This window comes from Trichechus manatus, unplaced genomic scaffold (assembly GCF_000243295.1).
Source record: "Trichechus manatus latirostris isolate Lorelei unplaced genomic scaffold, TriManLat1.0 scaffold00146, whole genome shotgun sequence".
In the NCBI taxonomy this organism is placed as follows: domain Eukaryota; kingdom Metazoa; phylum Chordata; class Mammalia; order Sirenia; family Trichechidae; genus Trichechus; species Trichechus manatus.
In genome coordinates this window covers 4,750,384-4,773,089 of record NW_004444082.1, presented here as the reverse complement: position 1 = coordinate 4,773,089, position 22,706 = coordinate 4,750,384, and the positions used below count along the sequence as shown (strand labels likewise).

The 22,706-nt window shown below is 44.7% G+C and overlaps 1 protein-coding gene across 1 annotated transcript in view; it reads right to left on the bottom strand.

The window, feature by feature from the left end:
• APCDD1 (APC down-regulated 1) overlaps positions 1 to 22,642 on the bottom strand; it is a 32,985-nt gene extending 10,343 nt beyond the window's left edge. The window contains exons 1-3 of the mRNA XM_004385806.3: positions 22,585 to 22,642; positions 9,266 to 9,449; positions 5,098 to 5,629 (exon numbers count right to left, since the gene is read on the bottom strand). Coding sequence (XP_004385863.2) covers positions 5,098 to 5,629; positions 9,266 to 9,449; positions 22,585 to 22,642 — 774 coding nt within the window. The remainder of the gene's footprint in view (positions 1 to 5,097; positions 5,630 to 9,265; positions 9,450 to 22,584) is intronic.
• Between the last annotated feature and the right edge of the window lie 64 nt (positions 22,643 to 22,706).

Genomic DNA, 22,706 nt, shown 5'->3' with positions numbered 1-22,706 from the left:
GACTCCCTGGACTTCCTGGTCCTCCACCATCTCCTCATTCTGCAAATCCCTCTCCTTTCCCCTACACTGGGAGATGAGAAAGGAGACAGATTTCTTCCACAAGCACCAGGGTCCTAGCATTGCTCCAGCAACACCCACCACCCAGGAGCAAATCAAGCACATACACACAGAGATAACCTTCCCCCTGCAGAGCTGGTCTCCTGGGGCTGGGCTAAATCCTCCATTGCCCATGGCCACCTGGTCCAAAGGCCCTCTGATGTCACAAATATCAGGAAGTCCCACAGTTAATTTATACTTTTTACTTACTCTAAAATAACTCTGCAAGACAGGATGCCTCTAAAACATACGCTAGCTCACAGCCTAGAGGTTTCTAGAATTCAAGAGAGAAAGCACATGGATTTTCTTACAGTACTCACGCTCACTGCTATCTAGTTGATTCTGACTCCTAGTGACACTATAGGACAGAGTAGAACTGCCCCATAAGGTTTCCAAGGAGCAGCTGGTGGATTCCAACTGCTGACCTTCTGGTTAGCAGCCGAACTCTTAACTACCATGCCACCAGGGCTCCTAGAGCATTCGAGGAACTCTAAAACGCTTGGTGCTATCTTCCTCTGACATGCATCTCCACTGCCGTGTGTATGCCTGGGTGAAATATTTAAGACCCAGAGCTTGGGGAAAGCTGTCTGGTTTTCAGACAACCCCTTTGATTTACCACCCTGTGGCTAAAGCGGAGCAGGATTTTGGAGACGGACCAATTCTATTTGCTTAAAAGTCAGATCCTGAGATCCTGAGGCTTTGGCATTTCTAACTAACCGGGGCAATCATTTGCTTTTAATTACCATTTGATTCTGACACTGCAAGAATAAACCTAGTTAACCCTTCAACTGCAGAACCCTTCAATAGTTCTAAGGAATCTAGGCTGAGGGTCATGCCTGCTGATTTTAAGCCGAATTCAGGCAAAGCCTTTTTTTTTTTTTTTTTCAGTTTTGTTCTATTTTATTCTTGACTGTTTTAATGAGGAGTCGCCAATTCTATAATGAAAGACTCCTCCCACATACCTGAGTCTCTTCAAACGTCGCAGACTTGCCAAAGGCCCGTGAACCTCAGGTGAAGCTGCATAAAGCTTAAAAAAACAAGTTGATTTAATGTTTCTTTTTTAACATGGTGTCCCGTTTCCAGAGGGGCCTGAGACCAGTGGTTTCAAACTCAATTTAGCATTTAAACTAATTTTCAGCCAGGTCTCTACGGACCAGCAATTAGGAAAGGCAAGGAGTTCAAAGAAGAAGGGTTATAACCTCTCAAAGGCAAGCTTGTGGGGTCTTTGGAAACGCTTCCACCCGCCCTTCTTCCTGTTCTCAGCCCCGACAGCTGCCACCAGGTCCGACAACCTGCTGTCACAGAGTCTGCAGCAGGCAGAGAAAACGGTGGTTTTCATTTTGCTATGCCTGGAAAGACACCAGTGTCTAAGTCCACTTATTCATACTCATAGCTGTCCTGGGGACGGGATCTAAAAACATCCTGACGATTTTGCTGGGAAGTGCAGGCCAAGAAGTACAACGCAAAGAACAACAAGAGAAGAATGGTCCCTTTCAGCTCTCCGGGCAGCGAGGACAGGACGCGCGGGCTGTCGGCCTCAGGGCCAGCCTTTGAAGATCTCCCCCTCAGCCCTCCAGGCTGGCTGGTGGGAAGTCGAAGTGGTCTGAGCCTAGCCTGGACTCTGGAGGCCAGGTCCTCCCCCAGCTCTGCCGCCATCTTGATCTGTGGCCCCCATATTCCTCGAAGCCTCAAAGTCCCAGCTTTTTTTTTTTTTTTCCTTTCAATTTTCATTTTGTGTGGTAACTGTGTTTAGGGAAGGTAAGATCACAGCACAAACTTCAAAAGGTGCAAAAAGGTATGAGAAGTCTCTGACTGCCCCCAGCCATGTAGCTCTCCCTTCCCGAGAGGCCTTTCACAAGTATTCTACTCCTCCACAAGCACTTCTTTTCCTTTTGTTATTATTTTTAACCAATGTCAGTCGGTATCCTCCTTTCTTTTTTTTTAAACTTAGTGGTACATCCTAGATAACACTGAAGGTCCTTGCCACCCCTAATATTTCTAGAATCACGCAATCAGGTCTAGGGTTTAAAAAGTCTACTTCTTGGAAATCTGGGTCAATGTTCCCACAGTGCCTTTGCAGAGCAGGGAAGAGGAAGTGGGAGGAGACGTTTTATAGCTGGGCATCATAAAGCATTTTGATGTTCCCCAGCCTTTAGGAGTCACGGGTCCAGAGGACTGCTCACTACAGCCAGCAGGAGGCAGCTCTGGCCTTGTCCCAACATCATTATGCACACTGACCCAATTGATTCTTTTATTTTTGCCATTTTATAGAAAAAAAATCTAAGGTTCCAAGAGGTCAGCCAGCACCACCAACACCCACAGCTGAGGAGAGCAGGAGGATCAGGTCCCAGGATTGGCCACCAGCTCCAGAGTCCGTACTCTTGCCAATTTATCCAGACTGTGTTTAAAAAAAACAGCTTCAACTTCTTGGCTCATAAGAATCCTACAAAGGTCAGCCCTACAACTGCCATCCTAAACGCCAATGTTTGATAACACTCACTTTCAAGACACGGTCCCTCCAGATGTCACCACAAGTATGTGCTGCTCTCCCGACAGACTGACCCTGCTCACTGGACGGACACGGGGCAGAGTGAAGAGTGGCTCCCCCTGAGACCAGGGGAGTAAGCGCAAGAATCCTCTGGAGCCAGACGTCTACGAACTGTGTGTTTCTACCTCATAGCCCGCCGTGTGAAGAGCCACATCCTAGAAGTACAAACAGTGAACTAGCGTGAAGCGGTAAGAAAAGTGGTTATGGGTAACATCTTTTTTTGTCAGTGCTAAAAAGAGCTTGAGAGATCAAGAGCCTAAACTGGCACTCGCAGATGCGGAAACCAAACTTGAGTGCATGCAAATGACGAGCCCAAGGTCAAACGCAAAGCCGAAGAGCCTCCGGTCCTGACTGCAGCCCAGGGGCGGTCCCATTACTACTCCTGGCCTCCACCTAAAGCAGTTCGGTCCCGATTCAGATCCTGGACTCTCTTCTCCCCACTTTTTGCTGCTCATCAGTGTCTTGGTTGGAAGGTGAGCTGGAGATGAAGAGGACTCTGTTTAGCAGATCTTATAAAGGCTCAAGGGTGGACAGACGCTGATGCTCTTGGCTAACATGAAGTTTCTGGGTTATCTGTTGACTGTTTTTATTCACGCTTCCTTACCTCTCATTACTGGAGATAATGTGAAAACTGACTTGACCCTACTCAGAGGAAGCCAGGTAGAGGTAGGAAAAGCCCCTTCCCCTACTACTATCTCAAACCAGACATTTCAAGGGAAGTGCTACTCAGCTGCCATGTTCAATGCTGACTCTGGGTACTATGTACTGCAAAGGCCCCACATGAAATTGGAAACCCATTATTCACACCAGTTTGCACAAGAGAGCCACGGGAGCCTGGTGTAGACACCACCACCCTTGCTGAGGTCTTGCTCTGGGTTAGCAGATACTCCTTCTTCTGCCTTTCGTGGAGGATCTGCATCTTGAAAGGGGCAGGGCTTTCTAAGAGAGCCTCTGGGGTTCCCGATGGCAGCGACTATGGAGTCAAGCACGAGAGGTGGCCCCTCCCGGCCCTAACACACCTTCCTCTTCAGCTTGTTTGCAACTCATAAGGCAGAAAATAACGACGCCTATGACATTCGGAGCCTGCTGGCAAGCTGCTCACACAGGCAGGGGTGCAGGCAGGGATGCAGGCAGCTTCCGTCTGAGGGCAGCGGCTTATGGCCAGGCTTCCTTCCATTCCACACTCGAGCATCCCTGACCAGATGGACCCACGGGAGCAGCCTCCACCAAGAGAGCTTTCTCAGCAGAGTTCTCAAAAATATAACAAAGGACACTTTGATTGCATGAGCTCACTATAACGCACGATAAACAGAGATAACACTGAGAGGTCTCTGGCAGGGGAAGTACTCTGTGATATCACGACCAGTTATGAATCAGCTGAAAGGATGAATAAGAAAAAGATTTGAAAAGTGAATAAACCACCAAACAAAAGTCAGACTGGGTTCTGCAATCAGAGAGCCGCTGGTCCCAGGAGTCCACAAAAACCACGTGAATGGCTGGGGGCCACTCTGCAGGGCTTGCGAGACCACCTGCAGCGGGCCTGGGCAGCTCCCCAGGATGGCCACCAGACGCAAACCGCCCTCCCTGCCTTGAACTTCACAAACTTCTGCGGTGGAGGCGGTAGCATTACATTTCTGACATGTATTCTGAGCTTGTGGGAAGGAAATGCTTTGTGAATTCCAAACATAATTATAAGACTATCATTCAAGAAGAGAGCATTATAAGGGTTTAATTGTTTCCTGACCTCCTCAGTCCTCCTTTCTGATCACAGTGACTTTACATTTTACTTGGTAAAATTGAAAGAATGTGGGATTTGGAGCAAAAAGGTTTGGGTTTAAGTTCCAGCACTGAAACCCATTAACTGTGTGATCTTGGGCAGGTCACTTAGCCCCCGGAACCTTACCTCGCTCTTCTGCATAAGAGGGCAGTGATAATGTCTGCCTCCCAAGTCACGGTGGAGGCTGAGAAGTACTGTATGTGCAAATCTTTATAATGCCCCAAGCCCGACACAGGCTGCACTGCTATCCCCTTTGCTGTCCCCCCGCCTCTGTCAGGGCTGGTGTCACTGCTGTGGTGAGAGTCTCTCAAAAGTGAGGTTACACACCTCTTAGTGCCTTCACCCCTCCCTCTTAGAATCACAGAAGAGGCTCCGGGACTGTCAGAGCTGACAGGAACCTGAGACGTTTCCTAGCACAACCACCCCAGCCGCTACCAAACCACCAACCCCACCACCACTGCCCACTTCAAAGGGCACAGCTAAGGCCCCCGACCTGGCGATGTGTCCCTTTTCCTGCAGCCTCCCACCTCCCAGCAGCCCCGCTTCAGTCTACACTCTCTGACTCAGCAGCCTCATTCCTCAGGCCCGTTGCCCGGACACGCCTTCACGATGGGCTGCCTGTCCTCAGTGGTGCAGGGGAGAGGGCGGGCTCTACAGGGGGCAGCTGAGCAGGTACCTTGGCATTCTGCAGGGGGGGCTGGTAACTCGACGGCCGGTAGAACATCCTCTGGGAGGCATCGGTGTGGATGTCACCCAGGAAGAGCTCCTCCACCAGGTGGTCTAAGTTGTGATGCAGGTACTGCTTCTCCACCCGTATCAGCTGAAGCTCGTGCATCGCAAAATTCACAGCCCTGATGCACTCGCAGCCACTATCCTCACGCCACAGGTCATGCGGGACATCCTGTGCCCAGGGGCTGCCGGCTGGGATGAACCCGGGGCACGTGCGGTTCACTAGCTGGCTGAGCCTCTCGGTGACGGCCTCCGTGTGGCAGATGATCTGGACGTGGTGCAGCTGATAGTCGGCCTCGGTGCCCCCTCGGATGATCCAGGACGCTTGGCGCAGGCGGATCTTGCCGCGGATGACGAGGGTGTAGGTGGGATTTGTGCAGCGGTTGCCGCCATAATAAAACTGGTAGGCCTTGAAGGTGTTATTTTGGTAGAATCTGTAAGATCTCGTGATGAACTCGGGGCCTGACCTTACTTCACACCTGAAGAAAAAAGGAAGGAAAGACTTTTAAGGCCCAAGGCACGAGGAAGGGATTCATGACAGTGCTAAGAAATTACGGTAATAACAAAATGCCTGCTCTGGGCCAGGCACTGTTCTAAGTGCTTTAGATATGCTAATTTGTTGAATCCTAGGGGTTAGGTACTATTATCATCCACATTTTACAGATGAGGAAACCAGGTCTTAGAACCAGTTCTTCCCGGTTCTTCATGGCCAAGGAAACAAAACTGGAACTCACCTGAATTTTTAAAATTTGTGTGGACCAGGGCCATAACTGGAACAGGAAAAATTACAGGTCAAAGCCCTGCTAGAAACCTAATGTCCCCACTAGGAAATAAGGGCAGTGTACACGATGCACAGCAACCAGATCTCTTGCCTGTGGGATTTTGAGCAGAGTAGGAAGCAGTGGTGTCCTGATCAAAGATGGCAGCTGACTGCACTGCTTTGAATGTGTGCTGCTCTCCTGCCAGTAATCCAGTCTCATGCATTAGGCTCCTGAAAGGGCTCACAACGCCTCTTCCAGTCTCCTGTTCCAGGGCTTCGACCTGTAATTTTTACCGTTCTGGTTATCTATCGTTCCAGATCACTCAATTTGTAAAAATGCAGGTCTGTTCTGGTTTCGTTTTGCTGGCCAGGACTGAACCAGTTCCAAATGAGGTACAAAGAAGTTAGGTGATATACCCAAGTCACATAACTAACAAGTATCAGAGCCAGAACCTGAATCCAAGTAGTCTGGTTCCAGCACTGTGCTCTTAACCACTCTACACCAGAAGGTCTGTCACTCTTTTTATGAGCAGGCCAGGAGGGCAGAACCATGCCATTGCAGTTCCACCCATTCACCTGCGCTCCTAACTTACACAGGACTCATTTCCTTCTGGACAAGGAAGTGTAGTGCGGCCCATAAAAGAAGTTCTCTGGTACGTACTAGATCAAAGTGGTTTATCTGATTTCCTAAACACTCATTTTAAGGCCTTGTATGGAGAGGATAGGTACTACATGGTGAAACTACATACTGAAACTGAACCTGGTCTTGTGGAGACATCACCTAGAGGCAATTGGAAATTCACCCTCTAGTCCATTCGAAAGATATTTTCCCTCTAGCAGAAAAATAAGGGGGCAATTAGTGTTCATTGCGAAAGCAAAACTCACATAATAGAAACAAGGGTTCCTTTTATTTGGGCTGGTTGACAATGAGAAAATGTCCTTTGCTATGGTATTAGGTAAATGACATATTCATAACCAGAAATATCTAGACTAGGTCTGCAGAACATAAAATGGCTAAGTAGGTTTTACTCACACAATTAAAATTGTAAGACGTTCACAATGGGCAGCACGGCCCGCGTCGGGGAGAAGAGGAGGGCTTTCTTCAATATAGTGCCATTTCACGTGTGACCTTTTACCAGATCCCCATCTAAGTTACATCCTGACTTTCACCTCATCAATTATGGTCTTACAATTTTGTTTGCGTCTACAACCTTAACGAAGAATTCTGGTTTGAGATTACTTAGCATTGCTAAAGCAAACAGTTGGCCTGAAATCCCAAAGGCAAGTGGTACTCAAAATTGTTAACATCTTAACTTTTCTAGTTAACAAATCAGTCAATGATAAACACTATTTAGAGGCAGGTACCTTTTGCTATATATTGTCAGTTGATGTCAAATAACATCACGAGGATGCAAAGCACTCAGCAGTACTTTGAACATTCATAATCTGTGAACAAGGAGAGAGAACAGACCCAAGACTTCTCTTCCAAGGAAAAAATTAGTGTAAGCAGTGACTAATACCATTTAAGATTTAGATAAGAAGATCACTTATTTTTATTTTTTTATGTATGCAGTGACAATCTGTTGATTCTGCCTCCAAAGTGAAGTAGATCTCAAATCCACTCATGTTCCCCATCGCCCTTGCCACTACTCTTACCTAAGCCTCCACTGTCTCTAGCCAGAACTGGTGCAATAGTCTGTTAACTGGTCATCCCAAAGTCACTTTTTCTACAATCCATTTGCCACACAAAAGTCACGGTGCCCTTTAGTAAAGTTGAGTCATATTTTAAGCATGCCCCTTACTGAAAATTTTCAACGGCTGCAGTTTTCTTAGATTAAAAGCCAGACTCCAAGATGGGGCCTGCAAGGTTCCCTGAGATCTGGCCCCACGCTCCTCTCCAGCCCCACTTGAGATTAGTCTCCCCTCAGTCACTATACTTGTCTAGCCAGGCTCTGACGCATTCTGCGATCCAGCCTGCTCCTTGCTGGTCGTCCTAGTTAGAAAGCTCTTCTCTAGTCTTTGTACAGCCAACGCTTCTCAGCTCAAGTGTCACCTTCTTTAGTAGAGGTCCCTGACCCCACCCCAACCTAAAATAGAACTCCCTGGTATTCTCTCAAGGAGCCCTGATGGCGCAGGGGTTAAGCTCACAGCTGCTAACCAAAAGGTCGGCAGTTTGAACTCACCAACCACTCCGTGGGAGAAAGAAGTAGCAGTCTGCTTCCATAAAGATTTAACTTGGAAACCCCATGGGGAAGTCCTACTATGTCCTACAGGGTTGCTATGAGTTGGAACTGACTCATGGCAATGGGTTGGGTTAGTTGGGGATATTCTCTCTTAGCACCTGGGTATTTTTTTTTCTCCTTCACAGCACCACATTTTATAATTATATATTTCTTTGTGTTTTTATTTGTAAAATCCCTGAAGACAGGGACCATGTCTGGTTTTGTTCACTGCTATATACTGAAAATCTAGAATCATGCTTGGCACAGTCAGCACACAATAAATATGTACTGAATAAATTGATAAACTATTTTAAAGCACGTCAAAATAAGATTGTTTATGCAAATATTTATTGTGTGGTTATTTTGAGAGATGCCATTAAAAAAAATTCTGGGTCTTCATCATCTTATAAAACTTCTTTTTTCTCTTTCTCATATCATTTGACCTCTCTCCAAGGTATCTGGAGGCTGCTACCCATATCCCAGGTACAGTGCATGGGGAGAAGCTATCAGATCCCAGACTTAGTCTTGGTAATTCTCAACAATTTAATGGGTAGAAAAAGAAAATACAGGTGTGCCTCTAGACTATTTTTAAAAGGCCAAATGGAAGATAAGCCGGAGCTCAGACTGGGACAGAGCTCAGCATGGAAAAGAATCCAAGCACTATGCCCTGGCTAGTCAAGGTAGCCTGAGTACCTTTTAAGTTACTCTTAGAACTTGGAGCCATATATTAAATTACCAGAATATGGCTAGAATATTCAGACCATAAGAAGCTTTGCAAGTCATGTTTCAGGGTTGGTGAAACACACTCTTAATTCCACTTGCTAATGGTTTCTTTTTATAAACAAGTGGTCCGATAGAGTTCAGTAAACAAGGATCTATTCACTCACGCTACATGGTTAATGGTGGTACAATATAATCTGTGCTTTAGCCTAAGGTTTCTACAGTACTTCGCTCTGTTTCTTTACCAACCATAGTTTCAAAAAGTTGCTTGGCTCTTAGTTAAAATGTAGACAACATCTGTATCACTGTACATCATATAAAGTTTCTATGCATCTGAGAAAGCACAACAAGGGTTTTCCACTGAAGTGTGCTCTCTGGGTCCTCCCGACCACTCCTACTCTTACAGCTCTTACCCTGTGGAGACCCAGTGCCCCTCGATTGTGGGCGGCATCTGCACGGTGATCCGAGCACCATTGTGGAGATGTTTGAGCATGTGGTGGCACTGGGATTCCTTGAAGGCCCTCCAGGCACTCTTCTCTAAGGACCTCGGGTGGGATCTGCTGTCGGGGTGGAGGAGGGCAGAACCTTCTCCCAGCCCTGAAAAAGAAAAGTGAGAAGTTAGCCCACAGGAGAATTCATGGCAGACATTAATCCGGTTGAAGAATTGCCTTTGGCAGGGCAGCAGTGAAACAGCTGCAAATTGGAAACGGGCTCTGACCCTACCAGATGTTATCTGTGGTCTCACAGAACTCACATTCCTAAACTGGGAGTGTCCTTGGATATCATTTCACAGGTGAGAAAACTGAGATCCACAAGACTACCCACCTGACTTGCTTGAGGTTACTTAGCTAGTTTGTGGCAAAGCCAGAATTCAAACCCATGCGTCTATGAACATGAGGTTGTGCATCTCAACGAGTGCCTGTGTAGTGTAGGCACATCAATGCAACAGGGTTTACAGAAGAAAGAAATGGACATGCTCCAGAATTACCAAAGAGGAGGAGGTGGGATTGCAGGAAGCGGTGACAAAGGAGGTATCAGGAAGGGCAGACAAGCACAAAGACACATTTCGGTGAGGAAAGGGCCAGGAGATCGGCTTAGTGAAAATGGAACCTGGGCAAAGGTGGTGTGGCAGAAGGCCCAAGGAACACTCCCAAAAGACTCCCAGCTGAGATCTGCTTCTGCCAAGACATGCATCTTCGGTTCTCGGTCTCCAGATGGATGTCTCTACAAAGCTGCTCATCAACAGGGGGGTTGGGGGAGCACCTACGTTTTTCCTACAATTTGGGAAGGGTGTGGTGTTTTCCTTCCACTACTTTTCAAGTCAAGCCCCTCACCCCCACAAAAGGCGGTGACAAACATACAATATAAGGCTTAACATTATGAATGAATTACAAAAAAACTGCATGTTTTTATTTTCCAGGGGTAAAGGAATACTAGATCTAAGTTTATCTTCAGTACCACAAGCAGCTTAGGTTGGCCAAAATTTACAAACGTAAAACTACCATCCTCCTAGTGTTCAGAATAAAGCACTGAAAAAAATGGATTGAACAACAATGTTTATTGCAGCATTGTTCACAATAGCCAAAAGGTGAAAACAACCTAAAATGTCCATCAACAGATGAATAGATAAACAGAATGTGTTACATACATACAGTGGAATATTACTCAGCCATAAAGAGAAATGAGGTGCTGGTACATGCTATATCTTAAAAACATTATGCTGAGCAAAGTCAGTCAGTCACAAAAGGACAAATATTGTATGATCCCACTTATATGAAATAGGCACATATACAGGACCCACAGTTTATTAGTGCTTACCAGGAATGGTAGGGAGGGGGAAGGGGAAGTCTTTGCTGAAGCAACAGTGAGTTTTTGTTAATGGTGGTGGAATAATCTGGAAACAGACAGTGGTAATGGTTGCACAACATGATGAATGTAATAAATGTCACAACTGTACATGTAAAAAATGTTACTTTGGCAAATGTTTTGTTATATATATTTCTACCATAATAAAACAATAAAAAAAGAAGAGAGAAAAATGGAGTTATAATATGAAGGTCAATTGTTTCCTTTGGGATTCACTCCTGAAGAAATCAACAAATCCACTGGCCTTTATTGTGGACCTACTATGTAGTCAACATTGTGTTAACAAAAAAGACACTAGTTAGCAAATTTACAAAAATGAAAGAAAAAGACTATGCAAAATAAATAAATGTACCTGTGAGAATGCTACTTATGGGAGGGCAGTTACATATTTTTGATCAACACTTCAATAACCATACAGAAACCATGATTAATGAAAGAACACTTGACAATGCAAAGTTAGATCCAGAATATAGTGACTTAGAGCAATATAATGAAAACTTATCTGGATCAACTCAGACCCAAAGACCGATAACATTCAGGTATTTGTAAAATATCCAGGTATTTGCCATCCTGTGGGTAAAACATTCAGAAGACTGAATTAATTTATCGAAAGTCTTTGGCATTAAGAAGACACAAGTCTCAACATCTGAACTCACAGGTTTTCCTATGAGTAAAGTGTTGGCCTTTGGATGAAAAAACAGCTTCTAACTTGTTCTTGCAGATCTTAAATCAAGTGAAAGGCAATTAGGTGAAGATACTCGTAGGTGCCATTCAACTAAATACAAATTTTGAGAAGAGCTTCTAGAAACGTGGTTGTGCCGTGTTCAGACTAAATGCCACCTCTCAACCAACTCCATTTAGCCAAGTCAACTGACTGTGACCTAAGCTAACTGGAGGAGAACACCAAAAATTAAAAATCCACGCCTAGTGATGTCATTATCAGTGCTTGTTTGGTTAAACAAGAGCCAGCTTCCCTGTGGCCGCCTGTTTCCTTGAGAGGGAAGACATGTCCACTAGAGAAACACTACTGGGTATTCTCCTCCCCCCTCACCCAGTCCTCCTCAGGGAAAAGGCGCGAGTTAGAAGAAGGAAGCAAGTGTGCTTGACTCAGTCATATTTTTCTTTCTCTTTTCAAAACAAGCTGGTTTACAACATGTACATATTTTGAACTGCTCTCTAACATGTCATAGGGCCCTGCCCTTTCTATTGTTCTGCTGTGGCACCGGACTAGGTAGAAAGTCTGAAACACTCAGGGTGAAATATTAGCAATCCTACCATGGACACACATCTAAACTACGTCTTCCAATCAAGTATTTACCCCTTTCCTAACGTTTTAGTCCCCATCTGTCTGACACCTGTCTTGATCACTCAGTTAACTTTTACCCAGTGTAAGAAGACTGGGTCCTATTCACTGTAACCACAAGCCCAATAGTTGTAATTACCCTGATGACTGTAAGCATTTCTGGAATGTTTTATTAGGTAATCCAGGAATGAAACAAACTACAATGTGTTGTCTAGTGGGTCACATGCATCGTGATCAATGACAATGTAGTTAACTTGAAATGGATTTGAATTAAATTCACAATGTATTGGAAGTTGGGGAAGATTCTGTCTTAAATATGGCCTACTAAGCATTCAGTAAAGATGCCATCGTTTGTAAACCTCTTTACTCCTTGCAAAATATTTTCACAGAAATATCATCAAAGCCAGGGGGGTAGTGGATGCAGATGAAATCTCCAGAGCTAGGCTGCTTGGGTTTGGAACTAGATCTGCCACTTAGAGGATTTCACTGAATGTAAGACTTCAGTGATTGTTACGATGCGTCATAGATGCGTCATAGATGTACGTACCAGTGGGGGAAGAAAACACTTCCATTTAACAGTGACTCGTGCCTGACAACACTCCTGAGGCACACGTGGATCATCCACAGAAGCCTCTGACTGCTTTGAAACTTACTGTGTCTGTTCAAAGAGATTTGGCAATTTCTCTGGCCTTCAGCTGCGTTGCTCCACCTGTGATTGGTAACCGTTTGCTACGCACGAATCTCGGTAACAAAACAAAAACCCAGCCTCAGTCTCATCTTTCTGTGGGTATCTTTCTTTCCAAGTAACTGACTGTTGCTGTGTGAGGAAATATGGAATTAGGGTTATTCTTCCAGTGATCAACATTGCTTCATTAATATCAAATTAACACTCCACTGCTCTGTGATGAGGCCCTTCTGCTTCTCACAATGATTTTACTTGTCCGTGCTGAGAGCGTAATGCTTAAGTAAGTTATGGAGAAGAAACGAAGCACGTTCAACTCAGACATTTTGCTCTATTTTCAAAACCAGCTTATCTGCAACTGAACTCAAGAGATGGTGTACCAGCGACACTTGTGAAGGAACTGAGCTGAAGACAGTATTAGCAGCTGCATCCAAGGTCACATAGGCAAGTTCACGCACCTCCTCCCACCACTGCCTGCTGGCTGGCAGGGCTGTAAACCCTATTGATCATAAGGTGCATACCAACTTCGAAGACCTTAAAGTATGAAAAAAGTGCATCTTTTTATAACTGATGAAATAAAAGTATTAGCATTGTGACCTTGAACAAATTACCTGACCTCTCTACACTTCAGTCCATGACCCATGTTCTGGGGTTGTTTTCAGGATGAACTGAGACGGTTTTCTTAGCAAAGGGCCTGGGACACAGTAAGTTCTCATTGAAAGTTAGCTCTTATTACTTTAAGTGATGCTTCGGCTTTTAGGCTGTCCTCAGAAAGTCTTTCCTGACTAACAGAACAGCTGAAGCAATGCTATGAGCTGCCCAGAGCCAGGCGGACTCTGCACTCTCAGAAGCCCAGCATGTTCAGGGTAAAGAGACAGGGGCTCCCAAAGCTGAATGACGACCTGATGGAGCAGAGGGTGGGATCCAGAGCACCATGCTCTGTGGCTGTTGCCAAGTCCTACTCAGTTTTATAAACACCTACTATTACTTTGTATATTTTAGGGCCCAGAGGAGTAAAGAAGAATAAATACAAGTTTTTCTGGCCTTGAGGATTGTGAGGTGTCATTGGCCTGGATGTCAAGGAACAAGGGCACAGATGATGGAGGAGGGCTCTAGGGAAGGAAGGCTGGGATTGCAAAGGCAGAAGGAGAGGGTGTATGATCACCTACACAGGCCATCCACAGGCTAGAGGCACGCAGTGAAGGGGGTCTACCGTTTAACCAGTGGTGGAAGAAATAAAATACAATAACCAATATGCACATCATTGGAAAGCAGGCAAGTGACTAAATTACTCAGGGTTTCTGGAGGCAAATCATTTCCATTTCACTATTGCACCTACCTGGAGAAGCGCTCACGGGCCTGACGGGACCAACGTGAGCATCATGAGGACCCTCTGTGGGAAGAGCTGTACAGGTGGCCTGGCCTCACCAAGGACAGTGCGATTATTTCTGGCCCATGCTCTAAGGCAATGCTGTATTTTTTAAGGTTCCCTTCTCAAGAAGCAGCCATGGTGCCCTCTAAAGAGACCACGCTTAGATTTCTGATCACCCCAGGGAACCCTGTGTTCATTATATCACCCACAGCTCATTGCATCAACTCCAGATTTGGGGCTCAAACCAGCAACTCGTTCATTCCAACCATCACTAAGGCTCTGAAGGACCAGACACTGCTAGGCACAGAAGCTCCAGGCGTGATACCTGGAGGAGCCTCACTCAGGGAAGGTGCATCCCAGCCACACGTGGGCCTGTCCAGGGACTCGGGAGAATGAAAGGGGAGGCTCTTAATGCTTCCTTGGGGATGCATAGAGGAGCATCCTGAAGACTGAAAGGGAGTTCTCTCGGCAGAGTACACAGCACATTCAAACACACGGCGGTGTGAGGGAATGATTCATATCAGAACTGCAGGTGATCCAGCGGGAGAGCGCACAGGGTGGCCAAGGAGGAGGGCAGAGGTGCCGCTGGGAAGGAGGAAAGCCCCTTTTTGGAGGCATGGAGGGGCAGATTAGAAGCAGGAAGATCAATTATGAAGCTATAGCAATAGTTCAGTGTTGTATCATTTATCAACTGAATAAATTAGACAGAGAAAAGAAGGGAATTGATTTCCACAAACACTACTAAATCCTTTTTGTATTCTTGGAGATGTACTGACCATCTTTTGCATATTAGGGTGGAAGAGGTATTACCAAGAAGTTATACTGAAGGGAAGGAAGGAAGGAGTGAGAAAAAAAGTAAAGAACGAAACCTATACTCATTTAGCACTGCACTGGAAAAGAACTTTTGTAAGATATCCGTATGTCCTACTTGGATATATATTAAATATAATAAATCAATCATCCTTGTACTTAGCAATACAGTACTCAAGGCTGGCAGCTAACAACAGTAATAGTTCCTGTCTCAGTACACCAATTATTTATAATAAACGTACTTATTCTCTATAAAAATAATTTGTAAAACCCTTCACTTAATTGGATTATTTGTGTAATATAAAGTGTTGGTTAAGCACAATATTTGGTTGTTGAAAATCCTGCCATTGTATGTTGAATGCAGTTGACATTATGACCTTTCTCTGATGATTCGAGTGCTCAAAGTGACTCAAGGTCATTGTTAGGACAGTGCTCACGGGATGGTCCTGTGGCCAGAGAAATAATGAGCCTGAATGATCATATACCAGCCCTTATTTTTTTCCCCCCTTATTTTTCTTAAGACAAGAAGAAAAAATATATATATGTTAGTGCACATACAGATAACATTAACATTTTGGTTGAGTATTCTAAATCCTTTGGTTCATTGAGGGGACTAGTTAATTGGTTCCCATTTATTAAAATTTTGCTGAAAACGAATTCAGGGAAAACAGCATCTCAAAGGATTCAACAACTGCAAAGCAAGAGAGTGGCTGTGTGACTTTAGTCTCCCAGGTAGCTCTGGGAACTCATCCAATCTCTGTCCCTCTGTCTCCTCTATAAACTACAAATTATAACAATGGTGAAAATAACTACTGTTTGCTGAACACTTGGCAATTCACCTTATGCGTGTATTATCTCATTTAATCAAGTGCTAGTTGCTATGCAGGCACGGAAAGGGTAACTGGAGAAAACCCTTCGATGGGAGTGTTACATAAACGCTCAATAACGCCAAGGAAACAGAGCCCCCCACAGCACTGGGCCAGCCCAGCGGAATTCTGATGAAGGAGGTTATCAGAATGACTTCACTACAGAATGGTCACAAACACCAGGAGCCCCATGGCCTGTATAAAAATTATTATAGCAAAGGACTAGTTTCTTTTGAGTGAGTGAGAGAGAAAAAGTAGATTCAGGATGGAAATCACTCACCCGTTGAAGCAAGTTAAGTCCTGAGGGCTTTAGGGTACAATTTTACAAATTGCCACTTCCAGGGATCTAAATGAGATCCTGGGGCCCTGGAGGGCTTCTTTCTTTCTTTTTTTTTTTTTTGGTGGGCGAGTGATTTTCTCCCAAGGAATAAATTATTCCACAATCATAATCCTAGTAAGCTATACTGTTCAATGAGTGGAAATTCCCAATGATAACAAATTTTAAAGAACCCGATTTCTCTAAATGGAAGGAAGCAGAGCTGACCATTTCCACAGAGATCTACACCCTATATAAAAGGCCTGTGTGACTAGGTTAACAGCTCACATGGCTTGAATTCCCCAGATCAGGAATACAGAAAGCAGTCCTCAGCAGTCTTCAAAGGGAACAAGTACGGTGCTTCTGCTACGGGCCCCACAGCAAACCCTCCTCGTAAAGCCGTGGTACTCTCAGAAGGCAAGCCGGGGCACTGAGACGGCCCAGCAAGCGCCGCCGAGGGTCTGGGACAGAAAGGGCGGAGCAGCGGCCGCTTGCCGTTTCAAAGTCAGTATTCATCATTCAACAAATGACTGAGTGCCTACTACGCACTGGATTACCTCTTTGGCGCAGACACTGCTGACATACGAAAAGAAAAAGTGAAACAGGAGGCTGGCAGACTCCACGTCCAGCTCCCTGATTTCTTAATATTTTAAAAATGTGAACTATCTAGTACATTCCACAGTTTTTCACCTGCCTATCTAGATTGAGAAACCAAACGTTTCAGGCCATTTTACATGTAATCACATGTAAAATTAGTTGGGAAGGAAACAAGCATTTTCAAGCATGCTTGGGACCAAATACACAAATACACACACACACACACACACACACACACGCTTAAAAAATGGCCTTTAATTTAAAAAAAACTAGATAAGAATGCCAAAATAGAAGTAATGGTTGTATTTGGGCAGAAGGGCTCGGATTGATTGTTTCTCTTATTCATTTTGCATGTTTCCACACTTTATATAATGTGCCATCTATTACTCTGACAATCAGAAGGAGGAAAGTATTCTCAAGTCAGAACCTGAGCGATATGTAAAAACTTGAAGCAGGTAAAATGTGACTGATTAGATTGAACACAGGTAATTACTTAGCCATGAAATTGCCCTGCCCAATTAAATAAACAGTCATTACTGTAAATGTGTCCTTTGAAGTGGATATTGCCAGATAAACTCCAGCACAGCTTCCATTTTTTTGGAATAAAAGTGTTTGTGGATCAGACAGGGCTGGATTTTACTCCCCCACACACAGGTGCTCACCAAGTGCTTGTTTTTACTTTCAAGTTTTTTTTTTTTTTGGTGCTAAAAATTAAGAAAGCTGCTTCCACCAATCTTTAAACCTTCATATTTAAAAGTATTTTCCTTTTTTTTTTTTTGATAGACGTATACTAATGTCAAGATCTCAAATTCCTAGCTCCATTTAACCTTAGCTGAAAATGAGGTAATTTTTTATGGCATTTTCTTCTTAACACCATGGTCCCAATTAGACACTAGTGTTGAAGCAGAGATTGCAAATTTTCCGAGTTGGATCTGCAGCTAACTGCTGCTGCATACCCATCCTCTTTGGCACAGCCGTGTGTGTGTGTGTGTGTGTGTGTGTGCGTGTGTGTGTGTACGTGTGTGAGTACGGTTTGCAGTCAGCCATAGTGTGCCATCCCCTAGCTCTGGGGCTCTACCATAAGCATTTCTTCCCACCCCTAGGTATTCTCCAGGAATCTTCAGAAAAGGGGAAATGCTTCTCCTCACAACCCCTGTGCCCAGCAATCTGTGGCACTTGGCACATAGTTAGCCAAAACCAAACCGTTGCCGTCAATTCTGACTCATAGCGACCCCATAGGACAGGGTACAACTGCCCTGTAGGATTTCCAAGGAGCGGCTGGTGGATTCAAATTGATGACCTTTTGGCTAGCAGCTGAGCGCTTAAATCAATGGGCCACCAGGGCTCCCAGCCTCAACAAACTTGTTGAATGAATAGTTAGCTGAATGATTGAAACTGGAAAACCCTTCCTCTAACTTACAACTTCCCAGAATAATTTTGTTCCCAAACTGGAGAATACTAGGTAACAACCCATATACATAAAATTATGACATTTATGGCAGTTTTTTTCCCTTACATTTTCTCTGTAATCACGTCAACTCTATCTGTAGTCTACTGAAGACATGTCCTGCTGTATATGCTTTCATCCAAGGGATAAAATCACTGACATTTCACACGTAGCCTTAAACGCTTTATGCTTTGCTTTAATTCATTAAATCACGTTGTCACCAGTCTGTTCAAAAACAGTACAGAATTACAGTAGGAGCATCCACCTGTACTCAGTTCTCTCCTCCTTTATGGGGAGAAAAAATGAGCCCTGCATGATGGAACTGCACTGGTTCTCCTGCAGTCACGGGCCTCAAGGAAGTCAACTTATTTAACGAGAGAATATTTAATCTAAGGCCCTGCCTTCCTGTGTTTTACAGATGAGCCATGTTTCTTTGCAAAATCTCATTTTCATGTTATGACTAAGGGAGAAAAAGGTGCAGGAAAGAAAATATTTTCTTGGTTACAAAACTGTCTTCAGTAAAATGGCACTTCAAAGAGTTCCATTTTATCCTATTTAAATGTCTTCCCATTTTGTTGGTTAAGCTATCATGTGGTAATCGCTACAGTTTTTAAAAGTTCTGACAGAATAAGCTTGAACGAAAGGGAATAGCTCCAAAGAGTCTTTACCTTTCAGAAAAGTCAATGAATTCTACAAAAGTAAACAGCATTTGGGAAAGAGTATCTCTCCCAACATCAGCTCCCAACCTTAAAAACAAATGTTTTCATTAGCAAAGGGAATTAGTGCTTTGCAGTGTGTTAAAGCACCAGTTACTCTGGACTACCTCATGCTAATCTGTGTTTCTGGAACTGAATGATTTTTAGAATCTGACATCTGAAACTCTTGTGGCTTTTCATGGAAGCAAAGAAAACAGTGATAATGGATGTCTTCCAGCTGCATACCTTCATGACATCCAATAGGTTTTATTTGGATTAAGAAATGCAATTGTTTTCGGAATCTGAAGGGGAGGAAAGTAAAACTGAGATGTATACTTTTATGCCATCAGATTTTGAACTTGGGTCTTGCACTACATTTACAGTTTAAAAAAATAAGAAAAATAAACAACAGTTTCGAGTCTCGCCAGAGTCTAAACTACCGATAGGCACTTGGGGGTGATTTATGACTTGCAATGAATTGAAATAGAAGTAACCAAAAAACTGAACAATGAATGGATACCAAACATATGGTATCTACAGCATCCTCCCTCACAAGGCTCTTCATAAAGAAGAGGACTTCTTAATCTTATTAACACAAACTGTGCGCATAAAAATCTATAAATGATGTCTGAAACTAAATTTATTAAACTTTGTCACAAGTACATTCATAACCATAGGAAATATATTTTTACCTAGAAATTGCTCCCATAAACAGACAAATGACATCATATGGTTAGAAAAACGTCATATTTCTTGGGAAAAAATCATCATGCTATCCCGAGATTCTTTCTGATTTGTAACTTCAATTTAAATATATGATCACGCTCCATCTATTACTCAAGAATTTTTGAATGCTTGTAAAATCTCTAACTATAGATAGTAGGACATAGTCACAAAACCATTTTCTTGGGTTAGGTTGATTAATACCCATTTTCTGATAAAACTACTTGTTATAGATTGAATTGTATCCCCCAGTATGTGTCAATTTGGCTAGGCCATGATTCCCAGTATTGTGTGGTTGACCTCTATTTTGTGATCTGATATAATTATCCTATGTATTGTAAATCCTAACCTCTATGATGTTAATGAGGCAGGATTAGAGGCAGTTATGTTACTGAGGCAGGATACAATCTACAGGATTAGGTTGTATCTTGAGCCAATCTCTTTTGACATATAAAAGAGATTCAACAAGCAAGCTGAGAAAGGGACTTCATTACCACCAAGAAAGAAGAGCCAGGGGTGGAGCATGTCCTTTGGACCCGGGGTTCCTGTGCTTAGAAGCTCCTAGACCAGGGGAAGACTGATGACAAGGACTTTCCCCCAGAACCAACAGAGAGACAGAAAGTCTTCCCCTGGAGCTGCACCTTGAATTCAAGACTTTGAGCCTCCTAAACTATGAGAGCATAAATTAGTTAAAGCCATCCACCTGTGGTATTTCTGTTGTAGAAGCACTAGATAACTAAGACACTACTTCAATCAAGTAAAAAATCAGGGAGGAAGGGGAGAATACCCACTTCTTCTCTACCGCTTTATATTATCCTAATTAATTATGACAAACCTTCCTTAAATCCTAAAGATTTATAAGTTGAACATGATTCTCTCTGTTTATTTTCTGCACTAAAGCCCAACTCTCCCTGATGGATCTAAGTAGATCTTAGGGCTACTTCAGTTTTAATAATTTTGCCACTGCAGATTCATTTTGAAGTTGGATAGTTTTCTGTAGCTTAATCCACGTCATCCAATTAAACTTTGCAACCCCCTTTTTTATTTTATGTCCTCCTCTTCTCTCTCTCTCTCTCTCTCACACACACACACACACACACACACACACACACACGTGTACAGGCTGTGGTTCCGGTCCCGCTGTCCACCACTTCATACTCAGCCTGTCCCTTAAGTTACTCTCTCACTCCCCGCGGTTCAGTCCTCTCCAGCACCTCTGTGTCTGGGTATATCCCCAGATTCCAAGGAGTTACCTAAGACTCCAGACTCTAATTTGGGAGATTTAGGGCTATACTATAACCTCACTAAGGGTATACTTGGGGTTTTGCTACCTGCCTGATAGCTATTACTATCTCAGCTTGGACTGGAGGGTAGAAAGTATAATACAAGCCTGACAGCTCAAAATGAGAAGAAAATGCTCCATCTGGACAGGAGTAGGCTCCATCTCTGAGGATTGCTTTTGTAGTTCAAAAGCAACGATTTTATGCAAAAACTTATGTTCACACCAAATTTTCAAGTAATTTTTCATTTTAAAGTTATCTGCCCATGCTATCTTTTTCTTAAGATATTACAACAGACTTCTTTAAAGGGACAATTTTCCTGTTTCATCTCTTTTTTCTTGTGTGTGTGGTAGCTGCTGTTTGATCTGTTCATTGCCTCTGATTTGTTTCATGTTTCAGCCAAAGATTAAAACTGCTCTGTAATTCTAAGCAGATGGGCCTAGGAGCTCAACCCTATAATTACACCTTCTCTCTTTTGCCCTCTAACTGCAAGCCTTCCATCCTGACTTTTAAATTCTGGGATCGCAGGGGCTCAACATGCACCTTGGCAATCAGGCAGGTCTGGCCCAAGAATACATGCCCACACACCCTGTGGCTTGGGGCAAGCCTCCTGGGGGGACCTGAAAGAAAACAGCAAGGCAGCAGCTTGTGGGCTAAGGAACACAGCCTGACATTCAGTCCTGGCTACATGCACTCTCAAGCTGGATCCACTGCAGGCTCCTGCTCAGAACCCGGAAGGAGAATTGTTGAGGGTGCTGATCTCATCAGCCCAGATTCTAAGTGGCTGTTGAGGGGTGTTGAGGAAGGAGGACCGGTGCTCCTGGGGGGGTCACTCTGCTGAAATGTTCAGTGCCTGACCATGAGGGAAGGTCTGTGGAAGACATCTGAATCTGTTCCTCCGTGGCATGTCACGATTGTCAATACCGACCAACCACAAAATCTGCATCGTCACACTCTAGTGCAATTCCACCTAACTGTTCTCATTGCAATTTCTGGAACCCTTTTAAAGGGCTGATGTTCCCTGGCTAAGGGTTTAGCACAGCTCCTGAGAAAGTGTGGCACATGCAGCCCCGAAACAAAACCATTAAGCAAGAGCACAGGGAAATAAAGCATCAAGGTCAGGCGAGCCTCGGGAGACTGGTTTTAATTATTACGTCTTGGCTGTTAGAAGTTCCCTGCTCTTTGAAACCGCAGCCAAAGACTCCAGGAGCCTCTACCCATCTGTGCACTAGGAGGGAACCCCACCATCACCCCTTCAGAGTGAGTCAAAGCTCATCCAGACAACACACACGAATTCTGAGAAACGCTCCATAACCCGCCCCCCGAAATGGTTTCCCCCTTAAATGACCAGAGTTTCTCGTTACAGTCCCGTAAAAGCTGGAACCGCACCGAGAGTTTCTCCTGCATCTGACGCTTTGGACACCGGATCGCAGAGCGTGCGGTTTCCTTACAGTCGATCGTTTGAAAGTTCCACGGCGCGGACGCACCTGGTGCCTGTGTGCGTGGGAAAAGGGGTGCTCTGCACAGGTTCGCACCCCCCCACGGGAGAACACTCCTGCAGCAAAGCCGCTCGGGGCGCAGGGGCTCCGGGGCTAGGACACCGGAGAGCCGTCTCCCAGGAGCGCCCAGGCCGGCGCGGGGCTTTCCCCAAGCCTGCCCCCGCCCGGGACAGCGCAGCCCCAGCCGTGGCCGCCCTGCCCCTCGGGTTGAGTCCAGGGCCATCGCGGCTCCCACTCCTTGGGCTCGGGGAGGCAGTGGGTCACCTCCGGACTCACCGTGAAGCAGGAGGGCCGGGAACAGGTATCTGACCAGGAGGCAGCAGAGACAGGACATTTCCAGGCTCCCGCGGCGGCTCCGGCTCCCCGAATCCCGCGGCCGCCCGCCGCCGGGCGCCGGC